The 21,820-nt window shown below is 42.0% G+C and overlaps 1 protein-coding gene across 6 annotated transcripts; it reads right to left on the reverse strand.

Moving 5' to 3' along the window:
- Window positions 1-28: 28 nt before the first annotated feature.
- RSRP1 (arginine and serine rich protein 1) lies at window positions 29-4,086 on the reverse strand. Of its 6 annotated transcripts, XR_003006123.1 has the most exons (6): window positions 3,935-4,086; window positions 3,100-3,694; window positions 2,334-2,485; window positions 1,913-1,957; window positions 1,063-1,711; window positions 427-491 (listed from the first exon to the last, which is right to left on the reverse strand). XR_003006123.1 is itself a non-coding variant. In XM_024766747.1 (5 exons), exons 2-5 carry the CDS (start codon window positions 3,632-3,634, stop codon window positions 354-356), a joined length of 909 nt encoding a protein of 302 aa, XP_024622515.1. In that variant the 5' UTR covers window positions 3,635-3,694; window positions 3,935-4,086; the 3' UTR covers window positions 29-353. The 6 variants fall into 6 exon arrangements, 2 of the variants coding, with proteins under 2 accessions (XP_024622515.1, XP_024622517.1); XM_024766747.1 differs by lacking the exon at window positions 1,913-1,957 and having other exon boundaries at window positions 29-491; window positions 1,063-1,146; XR_003006124.1 differs by lacking the exon at window positions 1,913-1,957.
- Between the last annotated feature and the right edge of the window lie 17,734 nt (window positions 4,087-21,820).

Genomic DNA, 21,820 nt, shown 5'->3' on the forward strand with positions numbered 1-21,820 from the left:
ATGTAAAATATATACAATAAAGTGAAACTAAAATAAAAACAAATTTATTAATAAAATATATACAACACAGTTCAATTACTGTTTGTCTTAAAAATTTCACTTCTACATAACCAATCCATATTATATAAAACATTTACAAGTATATATACAAAAATGCCACCTGTGCGTAACCTCTGGTCCATTTGTGCTATCTCCTATCTGCAAGAGAAATCTAAAATGTTAATATTTAAATATTAAGTATTTACATCTTTCTGTGTTGTCATCTGTAATTGCAACAATTATCACTAAATGGTTCAAAGGAATGGAATAATGCTGGAAACAAACTTGCAAAAAAAAATGCATTTCAGGCAACCTTAGCTATTGATGTTCTTTTCGACAGGTATCCACAGTCCATATGGACTTTTCTTCTTATCTATTTTTGGGGATCCTGAAGAGGTCTCTTCAGCAGTAGCTTTAGCTGATTTCTGAAGCAATGGCTTTGCTACAGAATTCTGTAAGAGAACAAGTTCTTAAGTCAGCTTCCCAAACAATTATTATACATATTTAAAATACTCGCTTTTTACAAAATACATTAAATAATTCCATTTAAGACTAGAACTTAAAAGAGACACCAACCAAATAAATGCAAAGCCACGGACTGCACTTGCAACTTGATTCAATCAAATCAGACACATGCAAGGCATGTCACTATTGCAGTAGTGAAGTATTAAAAATAGTTTTGAAATTTTGTTTATTAAGCCCTTAGCTCATTTAAAAATATTCTGACTACAGGATATTCTGAGACTTGTTTTTTGAATATTTTAACAGTTAAAAAGGAAAATAGGAATAATTAAAAGGAGGACAAAATATTGAGACTGAGAATGTAGATATTAAAGTAGGAGCCCATTACATTGGTCACTTGTAAGAACCATACAAAAAAATTTTTTTAATTCTATTTATTTAGCGGCTTAGTAGGCCTCGAATTATCAGCATAAAAACAATGAGCCAACAAAAATAAAAACCCACATAACAGAAATATGTTTAAGGCCAGTTTTTGAGTGCTCAATGCTTAGATATACTTACATTAGAGCTAAAAGCTATGCTTTTTTGCTGGGAAGACTTCTCGTTGGGATTTTCTGTTTCATCTTCTATTAACTGATCCGACAGCTAGACAGGTAAGAGAAAGTAAGTTTTAAAAAACCATACCCTTGTAGGTATAAAAAGCAGCCCAACTGTATTACAAATTCACTCGTAGAGACACAAATCAAGTTGGATGTAACCAAAGAGTTAACACCCTAAAATAAATAACACAGTGCTCTGTTGAGTTTTCCCCGTAACAAAACTGATTCAATGATAGGCTTAAGACACTCTTCCCCATAAAGGAGTACTGTATCCCCCTGATGCAAATTCAAGTAACTTTGAAAGTCAAGTCATACCAGAAAACACCTAGTTTCAAAGAACTAAGGCATTTGCCCATCCAGTTGGGAACCTAACCGTCTGAAAAAGCGACTGAACTAAGATCTTTTTTGTCCACCACTAATACTTAGGCAAACCCACATCTGGGTCTGAATGACAGGAGATAACCCATCTTTCCTATGTTAACTGAGTGTTATCAATTCCTAACTACCTTAAACCTTTAAGCTATGAATTTTATGCTGCACATTTCTGGAGAATTGTAATAAACTTATCTGCAAGTGAAGCAGGCCTCTTCTTCTGTAATCTCTCAAAACATCTGGAATATATTGCATATATTATGAAAGGGACATCTGTATCAGATGCCCCACCATTACAAAGTACACTTTTGTTTAGTTTAGTACCTGTCCCAAATTCTAGCATGCATAGGGATCTACCAACAAAAAACTAAGTTTTCAGTGTGTCAACATAAACTTCAAATTAGTTAAACCTCTGATGCTTTTGCGCATGTATCAATTACCAACAGATTTTCTTCATCAATGTCTGGAGACCACATTCATGATTTCTATAAGACAGAAATAAAGCAGATAAACTATACTGTATGTTGAGTACAGAATTTGTGGGAACATAATGCTGCAAATGAGCGCTACAGATACTCCATAAAAAACTAGCTAGAAAAACTTGGTAGCTATATAGAAATCACCAAAGTACCAGCTACAATTATGAAAGTAATTAGTACTGTGTCAACTGAAAATAAAGTTCATTAGTCTCCCATTTTCACGGGGGGAGACTATCTAGTATTGTCAGATCTGTTATTTTAAATTACACTTAGCTAGCCTTTCCAGGAAGCAGTCTAAGGCAAATCAAATAAAAATGGCTAATCAGATCTTTCTGGTAGTACTTTCCTGAAGATTTTGTTTGGATAAATCTAAAACACTTACCTCAGACTTTGCACCATTATTCAGTACAGCTGTTCCACGGTTGGTTTCTTTAGATACAGAAACAGTTCTGAGACTAGCTGGCAAGTCAAAGTTGGCTGTTCCTAATGCTTTTGCGGCATTGGCTTTTGCTATTTCTAACAGCTCCATTCGATCTACAAAAGAAACACAAAGTGTTCATTTATCCTGTAGTTTCTCCAGAAAACTCAAAATTCACAAACTCTGTGCTTTTTTTTTTTTTTTTTTTTTTTTTTTTACCCGTTGCGGAGCACAGGCTCCGGACGCGCAGGCTCAGCGGCCATGGCTCTCGGGCCCAGCCACTCGGCGGCATGTGGGATCTTCCCGGACTAGGGCACGAACCCGTGTCCCCTGCATCGGCAGGCGGACTCTCAACCACTGCGCCACCAGGGAAGCCCTATTGTTTGTGCTTTTAAATTAGTAGTATCTAGACATTTACATGGTACTTCCACATGTAAGATATATTTCTATTGATGGAAAAAGAACTCTACTTATTTTGCTGAGAAAAACAAGCATCCCTAAGTGATCAACAAGTAAAAGCACACGGTGGGTAAATAACTCCCTGACAATTTCAAGGCTCCACCCAGAACCGCCCTCCACCAAGCCATTTAACGTGCACAGCGTTACCCCCAAGGGGAAAGCATGCCGTCCATTTTAAAACTGGGCGCCCACTGCAGTGTAGTTTTAACTATTAACCTACTGGAGTCCTTCCTCTTTCCCCTAACGCCTCTCTCGACGACCGACGACTCACCCTTCTCACTCAGACGAAATGGGGTTGGGCTGCGCGACCTGGTCCGGGATCGCCCCCTCCAGCCTCTGCGCTCCTCCGGGTAGACGGTGCGGCCGAAGCCGTAGTAAGGGCGGTCCCGCGCGAAGGCGTAGGCCCTCCGGTAAGGCGAGCGGCCTCGGGAGCGGGGGCGGTTGAAGGACCGGTAGGACCTCCTGGAGGAGCCGTGGTGCCTCTCCCGGTACCGGCGGCTGCGGGGGCGCGAGCGGCTCCGCGAGTACGAGCGGCTCCGCGAGTACGAGCGCGAGTAGCGCCGGTACCTCCTCCGGTGGCGCCTTCGGGAGCGAGACCTCGACCTGCTCCTCCGCCGGGGCGGGCTGCGGCTGCGGCTGCGGCTCCGCGACCACGACCGAGTCGAGACGATGGATCGGGACGGAGAGCTCGGAGGAGAGCGGCTCCCGGACGCCGAGGACAGCCGGCTGGACGGGCCCGACCGCGACGACGAGGGGGAGGCCTTGTGCGGCGAGCCCGGCCACAGGTCGTTCACGTAGCTGGACATCTCGGACGGCAGCTTCCGAGCTTCCTTTGCTTTGACGACCCCTGCCCGAAAACTCAGTTCCTAAAAACAAACGAGAGAAACAAAATACAAGTGAAGTCCCGAAGTGAGCCGCGCGGGCAGCCTCGGGCCGAAAAAGAAACGGGCCTCCCGGCCTACGGAACTCCGGACTGTGGCGCCGTCTGCTGCCGGCCTTCCCGCCCCGCCACCGTCCCCGTCCACGCTCCGCGGGGCCCACAGGGCCCGGCTACGCTCGCCTTGAGGTAGCCGAGCGCAGGGCCACCCCGTCACCAGAAAACCCACCACGAGCCGTCGACGCCTCACTCAAGGAGAGAAAGGCCCAACGGACGCCTTCCTTCTCAAGTTAAGGACGGAGACAGGCTTTTCGCTGCTTCTCCTGAACAGCTGACTCTCAAACTCTACCTCCGACGTCCAACGTCCAAAAGCGAACTGAACGGGGGCGCGGCAGACGTGTCGAAAATACCAGAAACTGGCGCCCCGCGCCTGCGCAGAGACGTTGCGTGGTGGGCGTGGCTCTCCTCTCGTCCAACCGCCGCTCCCCTCCTCTCTCCACCCCGAGCCCCACCCTCCGCCTCACCCAATGGCCTCCAGGATGCGCATGCGCGCCCTAGCACGGAAGGTGGGCAGGGGGAGTCGCAGCTCCATCCGGGTAGCAGCCTGTGGCTATTTAGTGTTCTTGGATGAAACCGGGTGAAAACGAGGCGGTCTCGCGCCGGCTACGCCTGACTCTGGGACTGTGTGCCTGGCCGATGTTAACTGGGTCGTTTCCTCCCCTTCGGGCTGTGCCTCCCTGGACCCTTCTTGGCCACTTCCTCCTGACACATGTCCGGCCGGCGGGCCGCCTTCCCCGGGACGTCACAGGATGCCTGTCAATGCGTTATCTTAGAAAACGTTTTTCACTCCCGTGTTTTGGCTAGGAAAAGTCAGAAAGGTGGAGACAGAATGCAGAAGGCGCTCATAGCTGACCTTTAAGTTAGTCTAAAGGTTCAGAATGACGTCTGAGATGTCTATTCTGAGGACAGTGTTCTTGGTGCTAAGGATTAGACAATGGTGACTGTTTTATTTCCAGGGATTTATAAGTAGGATACATTTTAGACATATTTATTGTTGTTAATAAAGCATGACAATTGCCTTGAAATAATTTTTCATCGAATGAACTAACCACTTACGTAAGGAGAATTAGTCCTATGAGCTGCTTGTGCAAGTCAATGCTGCTTTGCAGGCATTTTTACAAAAGCTACTTTCTTGGGAGGTAGATAGGAGATCACTTATCCTGGATTATATAGAGTGGGCCTAATCTAATCACTTGAGAGATTAAAAGCGCGAGAAGGATTCCACATTTTATTGCTGCTTCTGAAATGTGGGGTCTCCACAAGGACCCCTGAGAGACGTCTAGGAGCTAAGGATGGCTCCCAGGTGGCAGCACCAAGGAAACAGAGATCTCAATCCAATGACCTCAGAAGTGAATTCCTCCAACACCTGAAGGAGCAGTGCTGGGGATTCTCCCCTAGGTTTACGAAAAGAATGCACTCTCTGCCCTGCTGACACCTTGACTTTACCTCAGTGAGACGTGTCACCTACAGAACTGTAAGATAATAAGTTGGGATTGATTTAAGTCACTAAGTCTGTGGCTCTTTGTTACTGAAGCAATAGAAAACTAATACATTCACCAAAATTTTGTAGCTTTTTTCCATACACATCTTGTACTTGTCTTGCTAGGTGTATTCTAAAATATTTTGATGGTACTTGTGGCTTGCAAATAGTATCCTTCTGAGGCAGAAGATAGATGAGCCCCAGGCTGAACAGTTTCTCCCCTGTGGACAGAAACTCCATAATAGCAGAAACTCCATAAAAGCAGGATAATGGAGGAGGCTGGGCCCTGCCCAGAAAAGAGATAAAAGACCACGTATTCCTCATTCTTGAAGTCAAGGAGACTTCACCGACTACACATGCACAGAAAGGTTCCTTGGAGTTCAAAAAGGGAGGGGGTGCCACCTCATAGTAAGTGATGCCAACTACCCATAGGCCTCTTCACTAGAATCCATCTTGGCTAACAGAGGCACACGCACACAGGGGAGGATGGTGAGAGGTACCAAATACGGACTCAGAACAAGGCAAAGCAAGATGATTGGTCAAAGGAAACCCGGAGGAAATGTCCCATAAAAGTGATTCAAACTGCCAGGAGGGCAAGACTCTCTGAGCCCGCCCGTGTGTCTATCCGCACGTACTGTAGTCTTTTTCCTCCTAATAAACAGTTTACTTGCTTCACTACTTTCCGTCTCCATGTGGAACTTCATTTCTATACAGCTGATGGGCCAGGGCCTTGTCCTGGGCCACTGGTCCCTTGTGGTCTAGTGGTTAGGATTCAGTGCTCTCACTGCCGCTGCCCAACCTCAATCTCAGGCCGGACACCGAAATCCTGCTGCAAGCCACTGCAGGCCAAGGCCACCCAAGACCACGTTTTATTAAAGGTTTACTTTGTTTTATGTGTTTTGAAAGGTACACAACATCTAGTTAGGTGAATAACACCTACCTGAGTGTTTACACCCAGTATGAAAGATTTTGTCATTCGATAGGTAAATTCAACCCATTTACATTTATTGGAGTAACTGCAATATTGATCTTATCTTTTCCATTGGTACCTATTATTTATTTTATAATACTTTGCTTTTTTCACTTCTTCCCATTTTATTCTGCCAGCCTAATCAAGTATCTCTTTCTTCCTCCCTCCTACTGTTCATTTAGAGGTTCTACAATGCTTCATCATACAATTAATGCTTTAAGGGTTATCTTTTTAGCACTGTGAAACATATTTTAACCTGTTCCTCCTCCCCCATATCTCCTTCCATAAATATTTATAGAATGTTTACTGTATTAGATGGTGTAGGATAGGTTAAGAAAAATTTAGTAGTCCTTTCCCCTACCAAAATTAAATTCTTTCATTAATTTTAATAACAGCGAATTTTGTGACAGGTGAGGAAATCCAAAGATATATAAAGTAAAAGCTAATAATCCATTCCCTAGAAGTATGGAATCCTCTAAAAGAGGTCCCCATTCTTCTTCCCCATACTTAGAAGTAACCAACGTTAACATTTTCAAACTCTTTCAAATATACAAGCATATGGTATTTTTTATGAATATGGGCTCGTTCTAAACAAACTGATTTGAAACTTGTTCTTATAATCAATATCCTTTAAGACAAACCATTTAGATCTAATTTATTTCCAATCAGCTATCTAATATTCCATTGTCTAGAAAAACCAGAAATTAATCTTTTATCCCTTATTGCTTATTCATGGACATTCATGTGGTATCCAGTTTTTCCACCGCTAAAAACTATGCTTTGGAACCAAAGTCAGATTCCAAAAACATAAGAACAGTTGCAGAGTGGAGCTACTCCACTGGCTCTTAATACATGTTTCAAGGTCAACAGAGCCGTGTCCGGTATACAACTTGGAGCAGCTGATTGCAATGAAGACTCCAGCACTACTGGAGGAGTTACTTCCAAAGTACCTGAGATAGTAGCTCAGGAAGTAAGCTTAGCTCTCTCAGACAACAGGATAAGATGAACTTGCAACCACGGAGCTCATCTAGAGAGTGAGAGCTGCAAAGAGGAATTCTGACGCAGAAGACATATTCATTGATCTTAGATCAGAGATGAGTTGAGATGAGACATCTCTGTTGTTAGAGCTGCTATAGAATCATTGGCTACAGTCAACCAGTGCAGCATTCAAGGCAGTTAACACAGAGATCAATAAACTCCAGCCTGATGTGACATTCCTGTCTTCCAAGATGTCCCAAGGAACTCCTGCCATTGATTCAAACATCACCCCATGTGGGCTCACCACTCCACTGCCTGTGATTACTGAGCCTCACTATAACTAGGCTGTTATTCCTACTGCTCCTCCAGATGAATGTTTCTTGGGTTGGTAGCTCTGGCATGGAAATACCAGGCTTGCAATGCTATTCAGGAGGCACCCCTCGATGTAGCAGCTTGACACAGCTGTTTCCTGCCATGAAGACTTAACACAGGAGGATGTTATCTACAGTATCACCATGGAAGCTGACCACCGTGTCCCCATTGCAGCCACCATCGAGAGGTGTTAGGAAGTCTCCTGTACCATGTCATTTGGCTTTTGGGTGTCTACTCAGAAGCCAGGAAAAGCAAGCAAACAGCACACAAATCCAGATGTGTACCCACTTTTGTGGGTACCTCTTGAGGATGACGTTGCTGAATAAAGAAGGATTTAAAGCTGACAACTAGTTTTGAATCTGTCCATCTACATGTTATTTTCAGAAAAGGAGGAAACTAGAAGTAAACAGTAACTGTATGATCTGGTATTCTCTAGAAATTTCTTTCGAAAATTCTGAACTGTGCTTGATTATCCATTTATTAATTCATTCAACAAGCATTTTCTCCATATATCCTTTTTTACCAGTTACAGGAAAAACAAAACTCAATTAAACATGATTCCTAACTCGAAGTACATCGGTGAAAGTGGCAAGTCCTAACCACTGAACCGCCAGGGAATTCCCGAGGCAAATATACTTTTATATGAACAAATTCTTTTAGAGAACTTGGTCCTATGTACCATCACATAAAATTAGCACTGATAAACAGAAAATGTTATGAAATTTGTAAAATAAAAAGCTCAAACATTAATAAGTTTAATACATTATATATAAAGTCTTTCTGGCAGGGCTTCTACTTTAACAGTAAACATGCTCATAAAGACCACTTTGTATATATGTGCCACATCTTCTTTAGCCATTCATCTGTCGATGGACACTTAGGTTGCTTCCATGTCCTGGCTATTGTTAATAGAGCTGCAATGAACATTGTGGTACATGACTCTTTTTGAATTATGGTTTTCTCAGGGTATATGCCCAGTAGTGGACATGGGGAGGGGGAAGGGTAAGCTGGGACGAAGTGAGAGAGTGGCATGGACTTATATATACTACCAAATGTAAAATAGCTAGGTAGTGGGAAGCAGCCGCACAGCACAGGGAGATCAGCTCGGTGCTTTGTGACCACCTAGAGGGGTGGGAGGGAGAAGCAAGAGGGAGGAGATATGGGGATATATGTAAATGTATAGCTGATTCACTTTGTTATAAAGCAGAAACTAACATACCATTGTAAAGCAATTAAACTCCAATAAAGATGTTAAAAAAAAAGACCACTTTGTCACAACTACAATCATGTGTTTCATGGAATTTTAGCTAGGATACACTTTTAGAGTTTTAAGATTTTTATACTTCCCTTTTTGAAGTCCATTTGGTGTTTGTGCAGAATTAACAATCTTGTGAACCTGGTAGTGCTTGTAATTCAGACTTCCACTGAGACCAAGGGCAGAACACACAGCTGGACACTGTGTGGCAGTGTTTAAATACTCTTCCAAAAGCTAATGCCACAGCTCTGTGCATTGATTGCAAACGTAGCCCAGGGTTACGTTTGTCTTTTCTATTGCTGTTTGCCACATTTTGTTTAGATAAATGGTCAAAATGAATGCCATTGCTTAAGAAAAGCATAAACACAATTTAGTCACTGAATATGGCTGTATGTAGGTTATTACTGTGGGGAATCTTGGTTTGGCCAAAGTATTATTTTTAATGAAAATTCTGACAGACCAAGGTCCTTTATGTTTCCATAACACTTTAAAAAATGAACAAGCTGTCCAATTACCGAGGTTTAACTTGTATCAATGTAGTTGCACATATAAAATTTGATTGTGAATTTATTTTTCCAGGACTTTTAAATTATGAACATTATTTGAATGAAAGAGAACCAATCTATTGATTATTTACAACTGAGATACAATTTTATTTCACAGATATCTTCCCATATAGTACATAAAACAATGAATCTGAAGCCACCCCCAAAACACGGGATGGGGTGTCTTCCTTGTCTTCCTTCCATTGTCCTTCACCTTCTAAGATGATACCACTCATAGTGACTGAAATCAGACTAGGTGGCTTAAAACCACAGAAATTTGTTTACAGTTCTGGAGGCTGGAAGTCCAAGATCAAGGTACTAGAGGGGTTGGTTTTTCGAGACCTCTTCCTAGCTTGCAGATAGTGGCCTTCGCACTGTGTATTCACATGGCCTTTTCTCTGTGCACACCTGTCTCTTCCTCTTCTTATAAGGACACTAGTTCTATTAGATTAGGGCTCCGCTGTTATGACCTCATTTAACCTTAATGACTTCCTTAGAGGCTCTATCTCCAAATATAGTCATAATGGGGGTTAGGGCTACAGGGGGAGGGGTGGGGCACGGAGACACAGTTCAGTCCATAACAGTGTTATTAACAAACATTATATAATTTTAATGTGTGATTATTGTCCTTGTACATAAACTTTCTCAGTATTCCTCTGCCTTTCAGATATGCTGCCATCACAAAGACTTTGCTTTGCCACATTGCCAATTTTATTCCAGTTAATTATAATACGGGTATCTCTATTGAGTGCTCAGTGTATTCAAGGAATTATCCCAGGTTCTGGAGATATATCCATTAATGAACCATCCCCGTGTAAGTAACTTGTAGTCTGACCAGATCTTTAGAAATTCAGAAAACCTTCACCTTCAAAGATATCTAGGAGTTCAGGAGTCCCAGATTGTGAACCACCTCACCTAACAACCAACTTCCTTGTAAAAAAAAAAAAAGAAGTATTTTATTGACTAATTAATGTAACCAATATTTATTGTTAACTTTGAGCCTAACATACAGCAATAAACAAATTGTATTAAGTGCTTGGCCTCGTGAAACTTGTATTCTAATGGAAGAGACAGATAATAAATAAATTAAGTTGTAGAATGTAATGTCAGGTAGTGATATTTTGAATTAAAAAAAAAGTTACGGAGAAAGAGGACAACTTGTGGGGGGCGGGCTGCAAGCTAAGGTGTGAGGGAATGCCTCTCTGAAGAGGTGACATCTGAGCAGAGACTAGAAAGAGTGGAGGAGTGAGCCTGTGGCTGTGCGGGGGAGGAACGTTCCAGGTAAAGGACAGGTGCAACGGTCCTAGGGCAGGAGTGCGGTGTGTTTCAGGGGCTACAAGGAAGCCAGTGTGACAGAGCAGAGTGAGCCGGGGGAAGAGTGATAAGTGATGAGAGCATGAAGGATCCTGTAGTGTATTTTAGTCTACAAGAAAAGAAGCCATTGAAGCATCTGGAGACCAGAAGCAATAGAAGCTGATTTATATTTTAAAGCCTCTCTGGCTGCTGTGTGGAGAAAAGATGGGGGGAGTGGAGGCCCAATATAGAGCAGAGAGACAACTGCAGTGATTAGAGTGAAAAATGATGCTGGCTTGCACTAAATTGATAGCATGGAGGTGTGTGTGTGTGTGTGTGTGTCCGTGTGTGTTTTGGGGTAGGCCCAACAGGTATTGCTATCACGATTAGTAATTTTTTTCTCTTTTTGGTCACACTGTATGGCATGCGGGATCTTGGTTCCCCAACCAGGAATTGAACCTGTGCCCCCTGCAGTGGAAGCACGAATTCTTAACCACTGGACTGCGAGGAAAGTCCCTGGTTAGTAATTTTTCTTTTTCTTTTTTTTAATGATCACCACTCTTAGGTTCTTTTTTTTTTTTTGGCTGCACTGGGTCTTCATTGCTGCACGCAGTCTTTTCTCTAGATGCAGCGAGCAGGGCTACTCTTCATTACGGTGTGCGGGCTTCTCACTGCAGTGGCTTCTCTTGCTGTGGAGCACAGGCTCTAGGCATGCAGGCTTCAGTAGTTGTGGCACACGGGCTCAGTAGTTGTGGCTCGCGGGCTCTAGAGCTCGCGCTTGGTAGTTGTGGTGCACGGGCTTAGCTGCCCCACGGCATATGGGATCTTCCCAGACCAGGGATGGAACCTGTGTCCCCTGCATTGGCAGATGGATTCTTAACCACTGGACCACCAGGGAAGTCCCCCTGATTAGTAATTTTTTATCATGAAATGTTACATACAAAATATAACCAACACCTACAATATTCCTGACCAGTACTCCTCAAATCTGTGCATCAGAAATAAGGAAAGTCTGAGAAACTGTCACAGTTAAGAGGAGCCTCAGGAGACATAAATGTAATGTGCTGTCCTGGATGGGATCCTGGAACAGAAAAAAGACATTAGGTAAAAACTAAGGAAATCTGTAGTTTATAAACTATGGACTTCAGTAATAATAATGCATCAATATCGGTTCATTAATTATACCAAATGTGCCACACTAATGACAATGTTCATAGGGAAACTGTGTGGGGGGTGTAATATGAAACCTTCTATACTGTTTATTTTTTCTGTAAATCCAAGTTAAAAAGGAAAAAAAAAACCAACAATGTAACTTACATCCATGTATCCATGGAGATGGCTGGTGGTGACGGTTGCACAATGTGAATATACTTAATGCCACAAAACCATATACTTAAAAATGGTTAAAATGATAAGTTGTATGTTACGTACATTTTATTGCAATAAAAAAAGATGTTTGAAATTTTTGCTTCAGTTTTTTTTTCTGTTCACAAGGTTTAGAATTAGATGATTTCCTCATAGTATTATAAGTGACAGAACTGATATTTGAACCCAGATCTGCCTCCAAAGCCCATGCCTTATCCACCCTGCTTTATTGTCCCTCCATTAGTGTCCGTGGGACCCCTTCTCCCCTTGCATTTCACATATATTCCAAGGTCTTACCTCCCCCAGAGAGCTCTTAAGATTACTAGCTCATATTCATTCATTCAACAAATATGAATTGAGCTTTTCCTAGGTACCAGGAACTATGCCAGTACCTTTTCCATACTCGTGTAATTCTCATCACAGCCCACAGTGAAAGAGGTAGTGCTATAGACCTGAGAAAACTGCAGCTTGGAAAGGTTACATCACTTGTTCAGTATTATAGACCTAGTTGTATCCAAGCCAGGCATTAAACTCAGGTGTATCTAGCTCTAAAGCCAAAGCTTTTAATGGCCTCCTTGTCAATGAACATTGGAGGCAAGAGTATTATTTTTATTATTTCTGGTATTGTGTTTACCATGAGGGAAGGTTCATACCTCACACTGTTAGTAGCTTGAGTCGTCCTCATTCTCTAATTGTCTATACCTGTATTTTATGATAGATTCCTCTGGTTATTGATTGTTTCTTCTGTTTATGTCTTTTATCTCTCCCATAAGATCCTCCCTGTAAATTCAGTGCAAAGTCATCCTGTTCTCTCTGTAGGGATCCCATGCTTCCTTAACACCTCTTGCCTACATCTTTACAGAAGTACCTTCGGGGTCTCTGGATCGATAGTCTAATCCTACTTCAGTGTAACCTAGTAACTGATTCCAAAGTATTTGTAAGGTCCGCTCAGATGATTTCCCTCTCCTCTGCAAAGGAACTTTAAGGGGAGTCCATTGCCTACTAATTCAAATTGGGCTTTCAAAAAACCCTTTATGAGCTGGTCTCAACTGACCTTTGAGGTCAAATTAATCTATCTCATTTTTCTTTTGACATGTCTACACTTCTCTAATTCTGTACTTTTTCCTAATACTCTTCCTTTTTCTAGAAAGCCTCCCTCATTTCTGTTAAGACCTGTCAAAAATAAAATCAGATCAAAGTAAAATGTTAAGAGTTTACTGCGCATACAAAAGAAGAGTTCGCAAACTGGTAGACTTCAGATAGAAAGTGGCAAGAAGCTCAGAGGCATGTCCCTACAGGATGGCTTACAACACGAGAATAGGAAGTTGTTCAACCTTTACAATGATTGATTATTACAATAGGGGTTTCCAGACAGTAGGAGATTGGTTAAAAGTGATTATCTTATACCATTTTAGGAAGACAATTTAAACTTCATTTATGATTATCAGAGGCATTTACAAGAAATAAATTGAATTTCATTTACATTCACGAAATAAGCTAGATTAAGTTTCCCTTTCATGGCCTGATTGGTTTTGTCTGCTCAGGGGATTTTTTTTTAAAATATTTATTTATTTGGCTGCTCTATGTCTTAATTGCGGCACCTGGGATCTTCGTTGCCGCATGTGGCATCTTTAGTTGCAGCATACGATACCTTAGTTGTGGCATGTGGGATCTAGTTCCCTGACCAGGGATCGAACCCCTGGCCCCCTGCATCAGGAGTGCAGTCTTAGCCACTGGACCACCAGAGAAGTCCCTGCTCGGGGGATTTTTAAGGCTGGTCTCCACTTTTGGTCATACTCTCAGCAAGTTCTTGTTCCTGTATATGTTCTAGTATAGGGTTACTCTTGGGTACCACTGTTGACGTTGGTAGGATGGATTGGTTTTTTGTTTGTTTGTTTGTTGGACGCACCACGAGGCTTACAGGATCTCAGTTCCCCAACCAGGGATTGAACTCGGGTCCTGGCAGTGAAAGAGCCAAGTCCTAACCACTGGACCGCCAGGGAATTCCTTTCTTTTTTTGGCGGGGGGTGGTGGTGGATTGTGTGCAGTCACTATTACTGACAGTTGTATAGTCATGGTAGACATGGGTGGTTGGATCACTGAATTCTTCTAGTTGCCTAACCCTGATGGACATCATTTGATGCGTGAGTAGCTGCTGAAAGGTATTTAAATATCTTGAGAAGATGCAACACACTAGGGAAATTAATGTGATGACTGAGAATAATAACCAAGGACTGAAAAATTCTCTAGGGCAGAGATTCCCAGGAGCCAAGACTTAACTAAAGAAACCAATGGATGAACCGTGTCACCTATTTGGCGAAAGATGAACATCTGACCTTTAAGATCTTTTAAATTTGGGGTCACAATTCCTGATTTACTAACATGGAAACATTTTTCGCCAATGACAATACACGCACCTCCTTGTTGGGCAGTTAGGTGCCTAAGACTCTTTTATTTGTAAGACTTCTGAAGCAAGGCTGGAAACCTTGGTATCTAAGGCTTGGAGAGAATTAGCTGTGTCACTGAAGCTTTTTTTTTTTTAAGTTTTAGGGATATATAAAACAGTCTTTTCCAATTTACAGGTGCCAATATGAAGAATTAATGCTCTGACAAAGGAAGGAATCCAGCATTGTGTGTAGAGGGTTTTGGTGCTTCATGGATTTCTCTTATGAACTGGTATCTTATGAATAAATGAATCAAGATTGGTGGTTTCATGTGCAGATATTTTTTTTGTTTCTGACTATTGGGAGTTAATAGCTCTAACCCACAATGACCATTCCAGTTTAGGGGAAGTTCCTGATACAGGGTGGTGTTGCATTGGAAATAAAGCCCCACTCCTCTTAGGGACAGAGCTAAATTTTGATGGTACTGGCTTGGGCAATTTGTGGATTGGTTACCTGAGGTTTCAAGAACCATGAGTGGGCTTCCCTGGTGGCGCAGTGGTTGAGAGTCCGCCTGCCAATGCAGGGGACACGGGTTCGTGCCCCGGTCCAGGAGGATGTCACATGCCGCGGAGTGGCTGGGCCCATGAGCCATGGCCACTGAGCCTGCGCATCGGGAGCCTGTGCTCCGCAACGGGAAAGGCCACAACAGTGAGAGGCCTGCGTACCGCAAAAAAAACCACAAAAAAACAAGAACCATGAGCAAGCAGTGCTTGGACTACTGAATTTAGACAGAAGGAAGAATTCGCCATGGTTTTAGGGATTAGAGAACATCCAGTCAGGAAAATTTTATTGTGGTCATAGTATTGGTAATGAATATAGGTAGAGAATCTTTTAGGGTTTTGTTAAGAAAATCTAAACCGAACAGTTTCATTACACTATTGAGGAGTGATAAGTCCCAAAGAGAGAAAATCTATTTGATTACTGAAAATATGAAGTGGAAATTTTTCTTTTATTGGAGGATGAATAGGAAATATAATTGGCAAGAACTGGTTAGTTAGGCTTTAGGAATGTGTCCATAATCCATTGGGTTGATACCAAACTGTTTTGTTAGCAAGATATAACTGTAAGAATACATCAGGTTCTTCATCAATCTGGGTACATATCCAACATTCTACTTAATTAGTCACTGATGCTATTTTTTTTTGTACAGTGTCAATTAAGAGGTGTTTATACTTAACATTAGTAAAGGCTTAATAGAATTATTAATAATAAAAGCACATTAATTTTGGCACCAGTGGTCTTGCTCCATTGACTTGGGAAAGTTGTCTACATCATGTGGTTGTCTGCTTCTGGGGAAAATTTTTCCCTGGTATCCTTAATTTTAAGTCGGCTGTAGGTTGACAGGTCCAAGAGTCTGAGGGCATTCTTTTTAGTTGAAAGATATGAACTCACGGTTCAACACTCTGTAATTTGACTACTATCTGAGAGGTTAAAAGAACCTGATGGGACTCCATCAAGGTTCAAGTGCAGCTTTTGGTTGATGTGTTTTCCTGAATACTGTCACTGGGTTCCAAAGTGTGGGGTAGAAAGTCCTCATCCGGTTGAGGGTCTCTAAAGGCCTCTTTGACCTCCTGGAAATAAGCTTCTAATATTGCACTAGAGCCTTACAGTACTTGGTCATATCAGAGTTCACAAGAGCTGGATGAGCAGGTGGGGTTCTATCATTAAGGGCATGGGTCACCCAGTAATGATTTCATCAGGCGTCAACTTATTTTTTTTTTAACATCTTTATTGGAGTATAATTGCCTTACAATGGTGTGTTGGTTTCTGCTTTATAACAAAGTGAATCAGCTATACCTATACATATATCCCCATATCTCCTCCCTCTTGCGTCTCCCTCCCACCCTCCCCATCCACCCCTCTAGGTGGTCACAGAGCACCGAGCTTATCTCCCTGTGCTATGAGGCTGCTTCCCACTAGCTATCTGTATTACATTTGTTAGTATATATAAGTCCATCAGGCGTCAACTTATATCTTCCAAAAGGTGTTGATCTTATTGTCTTAAGAGTTAAAGGTAACGCTTTAGGCCGAGGTAATCCTGGGGTCTCAGTTAATTTCGTCAATTTTAATTTTAGAATGCTATTGGTGCATTCAACCTTTCCTGAAGATTGAGGATGACAGGGACAGTGGTAGTGCCGTTACGTTTGAATAACCTTGTCTAGTTGTTTTATAACTTGTCCAGTAAAGTGAATCTCTCTATCACTTGAAATTAAGTTTGGGGACTTCCCTGGTGGTGCAGTGGTTAAAAAGCTGCCTGCCAATGCAGGGGACAGGGGTTCCAGCCCTGGTCCGGAAAGATCCCATACTGCAGAGCAACTAAGCCCGGGAGCCACAACTACTGAGCCTGTGCTCTAGAGCCCGCGTGCCACAACTACTGAAGCCCGCACGCCGAGAGCCCATGCTCCACAAGCGAAGCCTGCGCACTGCAACGAACAGTAGCCCCGCTCACTGCAACTAGAGAAAGCCTGCACACAGCAACGAAGACCCAATGCAGCGAAAAATAAATAAATAAAATTTTAAAAATAAATTAAGTTTGGGATTCCCTGAAGGGGAAAAACATTTTCTAATAATTTCTCTGCTACAGTGGTGGCATCAGCTTTCCAACATGGAAAAGCTTCTACCCATCTAGAAAACAGACATACTATTATTAAGTACATACTGATGGCCCATAGAAGGAGGCAAATGAATGAAGCGCAAATGTAAATGTTCAAATGGTCCAGATGGTGAGGGAGCAGTTCTGGAGCCACTATAATGGACTTACCCTGGTTATGTGATTGGCAGGTTAGACATTAATTAGAGATGTTTCACACCATCTTAAAACAGTTACCCCACCAATACTTTTTCATAATTTGAATCATTTTGTCAATTCCATGGTGAATAGTCATAGAGCGCTCGCAAAAGTGGCAACTTGAGGGATTCAGGAAACACCAGGTGGCTACTCAGGGCCTCCGAGTCTTCTTTTTATAACAAATTTTCATCCTACTTGGTGCCACTTTTGTCTTCTAATATAGATACACTTGCTTGTCTGTTAAGTAAGTTATCATAAGTGATTGATTTGCGTCAATTTTATGGAGTTAATTCGTTACAGAGTTTTGGTACATTTTGAATCTCTTGAGTTGCAACCTTAGCATAAAAGTCAGCTATAACATTTCCTTGATATTCACGGTCTGATCTGTATAAGCTTCAACTTTTCTGACAGCAACTTGTGAAGGCTGTAATAGTGCAGAGGGGCTCAGCACTCTGAGGTCCATTTTTTACAGGCATGCCATTTGATGTTAGGAATTCCGTTTCTATAGTATACCAAAATCATGGACTACTCCAAAAGCATACTCTCTATTGGTCATACCTATTTATAGTTTTATCTTTGGCTAACTCACAGGCTTGAGTTAGGCCAACTAACTCTGCAGGTTGTGCTGAATTAAATTGGGGAAGAACTTTCCTTTCTAATCATTCATTTGGGGCAGTAACAACATAAGAGCCTGATACTTTCCTGCAGAATTTTTGGCATAGGAGCCATCAACATAGAGTATTAATTCTGGATTGGTTAGTGGGGTTTCCTGTAAATCTAATCTAGGAGTCAAATTTTGAGGAACCAATTCAACACAGTTATACGTCTCTCCTTTGTTGGGTAAAGGCAGGAGGGTAGCAGGGTTTAAAGAGTTATAGCGCAGAATGCATAGGTTTGAAGAACACAGGAAGGAGCAGAATCTCCTAAGATGTTAGTCTCCTGACTGAGAAATGCTGTGAATGCTTTTAGTAAACTTTCTACAGCATGAGGAACCTGTAGGTATGAATCATTTCCTTGAAAAAGTTCCGAGGAAGACTACAATTTTTTGTTGCTGCAGCTACTGCTTTTAAACAATTTGGATATGCCCTGACTGCTGGGTCCAACTGCAGGCTGTAATAGGCTATAGGTCTATTTTTTCCTCCATGTTCTTGAGTGAGGACTCCTAAAGCCAGATTGTTCCATTCATGGATGAACAATACAAAGGGTCTAGTACATTTGGGGGGCAATAATGTGGGAGGATTTTGTAAAGCCCATTTGAGTTCAGTAAAGGTTTCCTTATGTTTTATTTCCCAAGGAAGAGATTCCTGAGTGCTATTTTTAGTTCATAGAGTGGGGAAGCCAATAAAGAAAACTATGAGACTCAGGACCTACAATATCCTGCAAGTCCAAGGAATCCTTACAGGTTTAGGATAATTTTGAATGGTATTTATTTACTTTATTAATATTTACTTATTTATTGATTTGGTTGTGCCGGGTCTTAGTTACAGCAGGTGGGCTCCTTAGTTGTGGCATGCGACCTTTTAGTTGTGGCATGCAAACTCTTAGTTGTGGCATGCATGTGGGATCTAGCTCCCTGAGCAGGGATCAAACCTGGGTGCCCTGTACTGGGACTGCAGAGTCTTAACCACTGTGCCACCAGGGAAGTCCCGAATGGTATTTATTCTTTCTAAAGACAGAAAGATTCCTTTTGCAGAGAAGTCATGACCTAGATAATGAACCATCTCTTGTGGTAACTGAAGCTTATCTTGAGGCCTTACAGCCTTTATAAGCCAGTCGTTGTAACAGATATGTTGAATCGATACCTACATATTAAATCATCCACATATTAAATCAAGGTAGAATTTCTGAGAAATTGCAGCAGAGTGTTTAAACCCTCATGTTAAATTTGTGAAAAGTGTGGGGGAGCCACAGTAAATCCCTGATGCATTACTGTCCAATACAACTTGATTTCTCCAAGTAAAAGCAAATAAATATTGACTTACTTTGTCCACAGGGATGCTGAAGAAAGCAGAGCATAAGATCACAACTGTAAAGCATTTGGATTCAGTTGGTATATCTGCCAACAAAGTACTTGGCTTTGGTACCCCTGGAGACGTCAGTATCACAGACTTATGGCTCTAAGGTCTTATACAAATCTCCATCCCCATCTACAGGGCTTCTTTAAAGGCAAGATAGGAGCACTGAAAGAACTGATACAGGGGATAATTACCCTCTGACTTAATAAATCTTCTATTATAGGGGTGACCCCTTATAGGGCTTCAGGCTTTAAGGGGTACTGAGGTGAGTTAGGAAGCAATTTAGAAGGATCATTCTGAATTTTAATACTTTTTATCCCTGATAAAAAGTATCAGGGATTTCAGAGAGATCTATAACATCTATACTTTTATGGAATTTAGTAGTCTCCTCTGGACAATCAATTTGGGCTTGGAGAACACATAATGCTTCAGTGTCTGATGAGTCTGGAAAGTCTAAGGTTATTTCTCCGGAGGAAAATTTTATTTGGCCTTGTAATTTAGAAAGCAGATCTTTTTCTCCCCCCAAAACAACCAACTTTTTATTGAAGTATAATTGACTTACAATGTTGTGTTAGTTTCAGGTGTACAGCAAAGTTATATATGTATAACTTTTTCAGATTCTTTTCCATTATAGGTTATTTATTACAAGATATTGAATGCAGTTCCCTGTGCCATATAGTAGGTGCTTGTTGTTTATCTATTTATATATAGTAGTGTGTGTCTATTAATTTATTCCTCCCCTCTCCCTTCCCCCTTTGGTAACCATAAGTTTGTTTTCTGTCTATGAGTCTATTTCTGTTTTGTAAATAAGTTCATTTGTATCATTTTTATAAAAAATATTTATTTATTTATTTGGTTGCACCAGGTCTTAGTTGCAGCTCACAGGCGCCTTAGTTGCAGCACAAGGGCTCTTAATTGTGGCACGCATGTGGGATCTAGTTCCCTGACCAGGGATCGAACCCAGGCCCCCTGCATTGGGAGCACAGAGTCTTATCCACTGCGCCACCAGGGAAGTCCCTGTATCATTTTTTAAGATTCCGCATATAAGTGATATCATACTATATTTGTCTTTCTTTGTCTGACTTACTTCACTTAGTATGATAATCTCTAGGTCCATCCATGCCGCTTGCAAATGGCATTAATTTCATTCTTTGTTATGGCTGAATACTATTCCATCGGGGTGTGTGTGTGTGTGTGTGTGTGTATGTGTGTACATACCACATCTTCTTTATCCATTCATCTGTTGATGACATTTAGGTTGCTTCCATTTTCTCGGCTATTATAAATAGTAAATAGCTATAGAAAGCAGGTCTTTACCTAGGAAATTCACAGGGGTAGTAATGCATAATAGAAAAGTATGACTTTCAGAGAAAGAGCCAACAGTTATGGGTTCCAATAAAGGAACTCTTTGAACTTGACTGGAAACTCCCACTACTAAGATATTTTTATTACTCTGAGGAGGTTCTTCATGTATCACGGTGGTTTTAAAGTAAATAGAGCTGGGGGGATGGGGGGAAGGGAGTTCCCTGGTGGCCTAGTGGTTAGGATTCGGGGCCTTCGCTGCCATCGCTCAGGTTCAACCACTGGTGAGGAACTGAGATCCCACCAGCCTCATGGCACAGCCACAAAAAAAAAAAAAGAAAGAAAAAGTAGAGTTGCTCTGGTATCTATCAACATGGTAGAAATTTCTCCATTTAAGTTTAGTTTAATTTTCATTCTTGAGTTAAAGGAATTATTGAAAGTAGCTTACTGGGCAATTTCTTGGAGCCTTATCATTGTTGACAGTCATCACAAGAATCTGGGAGTTGAGAGCTCTCTCTTATAGGGCAACTGGATTGCTAAAAGTGGCATGTTTTTGGACTTCCCTGGCAGTCCAGTGGTTAACACTCTGTGCTTCCAATGCAAGGGGCGCAGGTTCGATCCCTGGTAGGGGAACTAGGATTCCATATGCTGTGTGGTGCAGCCAAAAAAGAAAAAAAAAAAGTGGGCTGGGCTTCCCCGGTGGCGCAGTGGTTGAGAGTCCGCCTGCCGATGCCGGGGACACGGGTTTGTGCCCCGGTCCGGGAAGATCCCACATGCCGCGGGGCAGCTAGGCCTGTTAGCCATGGCTGCTGAGCCTGCGCGTCCGGAGCCTGTGCTCTGAAACAGGAGAGGCCACAACAGTGAGAGGCCCGCGTACCGCAAAAAAAAAAAAAACAAAAAACAAAAAACTGCTCAGAGCTGGTAAACTAATGTTGTCATTAATAGACATTTTAAAGTTTCCATTAAGAACTGCCTGCACTAGATTCCTCCACCCTGAGCTATTTAAAGCGACAATTAATCTTTAATCTCGAGGGGTATGAATGATGTCCATTTAAAAATAGGCTATGGATTGTGATTGTATAGTTTTGTCTGCTAATCAGATAATACCGCCCCCACAGGCCTCTCTGGTGGTGCAATGGTTGAGAATCCACCTACCAGTCAGGGGACACGGGTTCGAGCCCTGGTCCGCGAAGATCCCACATGCCATGGAGCAGCCATGGAGCAACTAAGCCCATGTGTCACAACTAC

The sequence above is a fragment of the Neophocaena asiaeorientalis genome, unplaced genomic scaffold (assembly GCF_003031525.2).
Source record: "Neophocaena asiaeorientalis asiaeorientalis breed wild unplaced genomic scaffold, Neophocaena_asiaeorientalis_V1.1 scaffold79, whole genome shotgun sequence".
Classification (NCBI taxonomy): Eukaryota; Metazoa; Chordata; class Mammalia; order Artiodactyla; family Phocoenidae; genus Neophocaena; species Neophocaena asiaeorientalis.

What these genes read in the sequence shown, in the direction of transcription:
- RSRP1 (XM_024766747.1), bottom strand. Translation starts at nt 3,634, where the DNA reads ATGTCCAGCTACGTGAACGACCTGTGGCCGGGCTCGCCGCACAAGGCC. An exon ending in ATTTCGTCTGAGTGAGAAGG is followed by an intron (nt 2,486 to 3,099) that starts GTGAGTCGTCGG and finishes TTTCTTTTGTAG; the next exon opens with ATCGAATGGAGCTGTTAGAA. An exon ending in GCATAGCTTTTAGCTCTAAT is followed by an intron (nt 492 to 1,062) that starts GTAAGTATATCT and finishes GTTCTCTTACAG; the next exon opens with AATTCTGTAGCAAAGCCATT.